The 7213-nt window shown below is 42.8% G+C and overlaps 1 protein-coding gene across 1 annotated transcript; it reads left to right on the plus strand.

Annotated features, from left to right (window-relative positions):
- Nucleotides 1-827: 827 nt before the first annotated feature.
- On the plus strand, nucleotides 828-4709 carry LOC137980008 (cytochrome P450 3A4-like). Its single transcript, XM_068827330.1, has 2 exons — nucleotides 828-1491; nucleotides 3307-4709. The coding sequence occupies exons 1-2, from the start codon at nucleotides 975-977 to the stop codon at nucleotides 4281-4283; spliced, it is 1494 nt and encodes a 497-aa protein (XP_068683431.1). The 5' UTR covers nucleotides 828-974; the 3' UTR covers nucleotides 4284-4709.
- The last annotated feature ends 2504 nt before the right edge of the window (nucleotides 4710-7213 follow it).

Below are 7213 nucleotides of genomic sequence, written 5' to 3' on the forward strand. Positions count from 1 at the left end.
TTCAGTTTACCACAAAACTGGGGACAGAGCGAAAAGAAGGAGGACGCGGGGGAGTGGGGCACGAAGGAGGGGAATCCCCTCCCCCCCCACCCCCTTCCCCGTCCTCCATTTTTTGCTCTCGCCTCAATTTTCGTGCGGTCACAAAAACTTGGTTCAAACCTTGACTGAATTCCCCTTGTGATTGCGCAAAATAATATTATGACCCTACAATGGCAAGTCAGGACGGAACATACATCAGTATTCTTGAAATTTTCATGTTTCTATTCTGAAAGAAAACATTTCACCATTCTAATGCAGTTAACATGATCAACCAAATAGTTACTTCTTTTTATTGTAAAATAATAACAAAAACGTTTTTGGACGACCGAAACCGTTCCCCAGTGTTAAGCATTTCAAAGTTTGCTTTGAGTCAAGCGTTACAGCAAACACTGAGTAGAAAACAATAACATGGATTTACATGCAAAGTCACTAAAGCAGAAAATTTTGCACAACTTACGACTGTATTTATCAGTGATTTTCGCAACATGTTTATACGAATCACCTCTCTCGTCCTCAGGTAAACCTCGTATCCGGGAATACTTAATGTTATAAAAAAGTGACATGCAGGGTGAAGTATGAAACCTAATTTTGAAATTAATTGTCATCCAATCGTGCAAAAATTTGTTTTGATTCGAATTGGTCACGCGATTCCAAAATTGTCACGCGTGGTGTTTGAAAGTTATTTTACTTGGACTTTAAACTGGTTGAACATGACTCAGTAAATTAGCATTTAGTTTCATGCTAAGGGCTAGAACGGAAAAATGCTTCTTTGCTTAGTAAATCTTGCTAAAAACATAATACCTTAACGTTTGTTGACATAACTCCCTAATATGCAAAAACAACCCTTCCAGAATGGTTATTCATTGACCCGACGCTATTCCTATGTCACAAACTCTACTGCAGCCTGATTCGTACGGATATTTGCATCGGTAAAAATGACGATCACACAGCATCCAACTGGTCCTTGGGATCCTTGTGTCGTCTTTCCCACGGCAATCACGTTGTTGTTAGTCATCTTTTGGTATGGTATAAGCGGTTTCAAAACACTGAAGCAACTAAACGTCCCGGGACCAAAACCACTGCCCTTTGTCGGGAATTTTCTCGATGTACGTAGATACGGTAGTATTCACCTGATGATGTTCGATTTCGTGAAGCTATATGGGAAGATTTTCGCCGTTTCCCTTGGCAGAAAGCCTTCTCTTGTCGTCGCAGACCCAGAAGTGTTAAAAACGATTATGGTCAAGGAATTTTCGTCGTTTCATAATCGAATGATTCCACTCCCACCCCCACCGATGAGTGCGAACGTTTTCTCCGCCCGCGACGAGACATGGAAGCGTATTCGAAACATTCTGACGCCCTCGTTCAGCGCAAGAAAAATGAAGCTGATGGTTCCATTGATTGAAGAGTCGTGTGACGTATTGCTGAGGAAGTTTGAAGGAATAGCTGACACTGGTAAGTAATGTAAATCACATGATATGTGTTCACGTAGCCCTGTTACTTCGAAACCACTTGACCGTAACACATCCAGTTGTCTTTCTCTTCACAACTGGTCGATCACGGTGGTAACGTAGAATGGAATGATTGGTGATTCAAGCCCCAGCGGAAACTCTAGTTGACAATTATTCGTCGAAGTGGAGGTGAATAGTGGTGGATATTTACCGAGCCGCGAAGCGGCGAGGTTAATATCTCGGCGTCTCCAATCGATGGCAATCGATGATCAGAAGACCAAACGGTCAACCGATATCAATCAGTAAAATTAGTTAATTGGTATCGATTGGTATCGGGCAATCGAAAATCAATCGATAACCACACAAAAACCGTTCATCGATTGCTATCGTTTGGCACAGCAACCTCGAAAAGAAGTCACGCACGCTTCTTGTCCGATCATCCGTCTCTTTTTTAGGAAGCCCTGGGGGCGAAATTGGTAGAGCAATTCCGACCTAGTCGTCTCACGCCGTTGCGCGTGTACTCGAATTACCATGTCTACGCAAGACGTTCTATCAATTGTTAATGAAAATCGATACCAATCGATAACCACACAAATTTTCGCCATCAATTGGTCATTGATAATCAGCATCAATCGATTAATTGATATCGATTGGTATTGACTGATATAGATTGTCATCGATTGTCGATTTCACCGATTGGATACGCCGAGTAATATCCACCACTTTCCCCGACACTGAGATGAATCATTGTTTTAGTATATACCACACAAGCTGAATAACTAGCGATCATTCAAATAATTTCCTCCTCGGAAACCAAAAAGGGAAGCCCTTTTTGTTTCTATTCGCCTGCTCCGAGGTGAAGAGTACTTTGCTAATCACCGAGTTAACCAACCAGAGCGCGAAACGCATCATTCACTTTTGTGGTATATATATATACTAACTTTACATAGTTGCTGTTATTCATCGTGGTGAAGTACAGTAATAATGAAGTATTTTTGTTCTGTTTAACGATGTGGTCACTTGTGATGTTTCAACTGCATACTGCTAGTCTTCTTTAAGCGATGAGGTGGACTGGTTACGCGTCGCCTTTTAAGCAGGATGCACCGCTGTGATTGGTTGGTTTTCAGCAGCTGTGATTGGTGCATTTCGATCCTCGCTGTTTCGGTGTGTTGTTACTTCGGCAGTCCGCTGTCGTACGGTTCTCCTGTTGTTGTGTTTCTTGATCGTGGGCATCCATGCTTCCGGAATTTCTATTCCACTATCCCTGTTGATGTTGTTAGTGTGAAGTCTTGTTTGAATCACCTCTTTCACCCTGCGTGTGTACCAATAGACCTAGTCGGCTAACTCAATTTTGTACCCAATTCAAACCCGGCGTCGATAGGAAAGTTGGTAAACAGCGATTTAACGTCGAAAGACACCATGATTTCGTTGTCTAGGATAGTCTCGCTGCCAATGGTGGATACGAAGAAAGCTGAATTAGTCACCCTGAAACCCGAGTTACCTGTTAAAGGTGATCAGATGTGAGCCAAGTTAAGCAGCTAAATTACATGCGGTAAACCGTAGATTCTAGGCGGCTGTTTGTGTGGAGGTCTGATTTTGTTGTAAACGGCCTCTTATAGATATTCGCTTCACTTCAAGGTTAGTAGCTTTTCGGACAACTTCCGGGTCAGAAGTTCTGTCGGGTCTTTGTTGAGCAGCTGGTACGGTCTGTTCTCGGTAAGGGTATATATCTTAGGACAGAGGTGACGAGAGGGTTGATCAGGGTTTTGTGCAACAGCGTTGACACAATGAGTCTTTTATAATTTTTTTTTTGTCGCAGGCAAGTCTGTTAACCTCATGGACTGGTACAGCAGCCTTACTTTAGAAATTATCCTCTCGACGGCTTTTGGCATCAAAGCAGAAGTTCAGACTGATCCAGACGAAACTTTTCTCAAAAAAGCCAGAGAATCTTTTCGTTTCCCCTTCATATTACGCATTGTTGGCCGCTTGCCGATCCTCAAAACCCTCTTACGCGTAGTAATGCGTCTGAGAGGAAGTATGGGATACTTCGGTCAGATTGCCATGGAGATGATTCATCAACGTCGAGAGCAAGGAGACAATCAGCGGCAGGATCTTATGCAGCTAATGCTGACTGCCCACGGTGAGTCTACCGCACAGGGTGGCAGCAAACTCACGGATGGGGAAATCGTCGCACAGTGCGTGGCATTTCTGTTAGGTGGACACGAAACTTCGATGATTACTCTTTCCACCGTCTCCTACCTCTTGGCTCTAAATGAAGACATTCAGGAAAAGCTGAGAAACGAGATCCGTCAAAAGATAGAGAAGGTTCCTGGCACTTCGTTATATGAGATATCGCACGGTATCGAATACCTGGATTGCGTCATCAGCGAAACTCAGCGATTGTATCCTCCAGCACATCAACTCAATCGCGAGTGTACTGAAGATTGCAAAGTCAATGGTATCCCAGTTCCCAAAGGAATGGAGATCATCATACCCTTTTACGCTCTCCACCACGATCCGGACGCATGGGAGAACCCGGAGAAATTTGATCCCGAGAGATTTGAGGGCCCCGCCAAAGATACACGTCACCCGTATCAGTTCCTGCCATTCGGAGCCGGGCCGAGGAACTGCATTGGGATGAGGTTTGCCCTGATGGAAATCAGGATCGCCTTGGTGAAAATTCTGATGAAGTACAAGTTTGTGCGATCCCCCGAAACACAAGTGCCCATGGTCATGCATGCAGGAAACACACTGTCTCCCAAAGATGGGGTTTATTTGAAAGTCGAGTCCATTTAACGGGAAGGGTTGTTTTTTTACTAATATGGTAAAACCAAGCTTGAGAGGCCCTTAGCTACTCGGCTGTTTCGAGTTGTTTATTGTGAGCTCATAGTTAACGGCTTACACGCGTAACTTGCATTTTTTTCTCAAGTTTCAATACGTTTAAATCCTTAACAACCAGCCACAGACAAACATATTTATGAGTGCTACTTTCACCGCACTTATGGGGTCATTGTTTACAATTTCAATAGATCCAAATATGTTATTTTTATTCAAGGGTGACACTAAAAATAATTGACAGTGCCCTTCATAAACAAAAACGTAATATGGGGCAATTGGTGTTGTTTGATCGACTGGCTGATAAACCGACTAAACAAGTTTTTTTCCTATGTCATGACTTTAGGCGCTAGGGATAACTACTGATTGGGATAATGCGATACTTCTACCAAAAAAATCAGCGTCTTTTTTTCTGATCCTGAGCTCAGTGTCTCTATTTGGGCGCTCCACATGTTTTGTTCGCTGCACGCGAGAACCCTCGCTCCCACTCGAAGGGTTTGTCTTTTTTTTAGCTCGTGGAATTCGTAGAATCTACGGGGTATTAAGCAGCATCATGGGTAACGGGTAACAAAAGAAATATCGGAGCCAATAGCAGCTTTGAATTTCCCAGTCAATTTACGATCGTCTGGAAATCGCTTAATGTCGGTAGCCAATCACCGTAATCATATTCATCACGTGTACAAAAAGTTGGTATAATTATCAACGGACTTGATAATGTAAATTGTTATACCTCCCAACTCAAATACGTTTTCTGATTGGAGGAGAACGTGTCACGTGTCATTGGACAAAACTTCATGACGCCCTAGGGCAACAACAACTTGAACTTTCGACTCACACGTGATCAGGTCGTGCACCTTTGAAACGGCGGCAAATCTGTACGCCAGCCGACGTCAAGCAAATAATTTTTATCTGTGTATTGTTCTATTTTGAGTTGGGAGGTATAACAAAACACTTAATGACTGGCCCCTCGGGAAACAGTGAGTTTTGTTTCCCCTCGACCTCAATGTTTCCCTCGGCTTCGCCTCGGGGAACATTGAGGGTCTCGGGGAAACAAAACTCAGTTTCCCTTGGGGCCAGTCATTAAGTGCTTATTGGCCGCCGTACAGAGATTCTAAAAGCTGACGTTTCGAGCGTTAGCCCTTCGTCAGAGCGAATCGAGGAATTGTGGGTTACGTGTAGTTTTTATAGTAGAGTAGGAGCTACGCTATTGGTGGTAACATGGCAACGTGAAAAATAGGAATATATTAGTTAAATGAAAAGCGTTCGTTAATACCATGAGGATTAAGGGTGCCGATTTGGAAGATGAATTTTTCTTCCAGATTCTTGCGTCTTGAACACCTTTCCGTCGTGCCTAGATAGAGGGAAAGGCCTCAGATAGCCATGTGTTTTTTGGAGTGGATAGTGAGATCAAAATGACGAGCGACTGGCTTAGATGCATCCTTGTCATTCTTTCCAACATCGCGAAGGTGTTCGCGGAATCGGTCACCTAGTCGTCTACCTGTCTCGCCAATGTATAATTTATTGCATAACGTACAGGTTATGCACTAAAACGTGGCTATCCTTTCTCTGTGGCCAAAGCGGGCCATCATCGTGCCCATCAATTTGATCGACAGTCATCACTACAAACGTCACAAAAAGATAAGAATGACAGAATTCCATTCACCCTCACTCTCCATCCTCATAATCACGCAGTCAAAAGTCTTATCATTCTTAATAATTTTAAATTACTCCAAAATGATCCCGAAACTAGTAGAATCTTTCGCAACCTCCACTTATTTCATTTAAACGCGACGAAAACGTAGGCAACTTTTTAGTTAGAAGCGCGCTCAAAACTAACGAGCAACCCGGCACTTTCAAATGCGCGCGCTCACTAGGCAAAACTTGTCTTTTCATTGTTAACACTAGCAAGATATTGGAACCTAAGCGATCTGTTAAGATTACCGATCGTTTCATATGCACCTCCGCAAATGTCATTTATTGCATAACCTGTAGGTTATGCAATAAATTATACATTGGCGAGACAAGTAGACGACTAGGTGACCGATTCCACGAACACCTTCGCGATGTTGAGAAAAGTGACAAAGATGCATCTAAGCCAGTCGTTCGTCATTTTGATCTACCTAACCACTCCAAAAAACACATGGCTATCTGCGGCCTTTCCCTACATCTAGGCACGACGAAAAGCCGCAAGAATCTGGAACAAAAATTCATCTTCCAAATCGGCACCCTTAATCCTCACGGTACTAACGAACGCTTTTCATTTAACTAATATATTCCTATTTTTCACGTTGCCATGTTACCACCAATAGCGTAGCTCCTACTCTACTATAAAAACTACACGTAACCCACAATTCCTCGATCCGCTCTGACGAAGGGCTAACGCTCGAAACGTCAGCTTTTAGAATCTCTGTACGGTGGCCAATTTACATTATCAACTCCGTTGGTAATACCAAATTTTTGTATACTACTTCCCCATCGACGCAGCACCACAATTTCTTTAGAAACTACCCCCACATTCATCACGTGAATTGTCTACAGTAAATCAATAATGTTTAGAATAGTTCCAGGTTGACATTTTTTTCCATGAGCTCATCACAGGATGTCTTTGATTACCATCGTGACTGGCTTAACCCGTGATTGTCGTCTTGTTTCAGGTGCGGCATTGCTCTCAAATACATCATGCCAAATTACCAAAAGACAACGCACTGTTTACGTAATGCAGTTAGTCACTGTTTTGCACGTACCACGTACCAATTAATCCTGTTTGTTTTCATTCTACAGTTTGATTAGCGTTTGCATTCCAAACAACAAGTCTTTCATTGTCTTATTCGTTTGCCACACTGTACAATTTTAGATAAAGTGCAATAAAAATGGATGAGGTAATAAAATAA

Source organism: Montipora foliosa, chromosome 12 (assembly GCF_036669935.1).
Source record: "Montipora foliosa isolate CH-2021 chromosome 12, ASM3666993v2, whole genome shotgun sequence".
Lineage (NCBI taxonomy): Eukaryota > Metazoa > Cnidaria > Anthozoa > Scleractinia > Acroporidae > Montipora > Montipora foliosa.

Bases quoted from the DNA above. Each gene is read 5' to 3' on its own strand.
- LOC137980008 (XM_068827330.1), top strand. From the start codon at position 975: ATGACGATCACACAGCATCCAACTGGTCCTTGGGATCCTTGTGTCGTC. The intron at 1,492-3,306 runs GTAAGTAATGTA...TTTTTGTCGCAG, and splicing joins TGAAGGAATAGCTGACACTG to GCAAGTCTGTTAACCTCATG.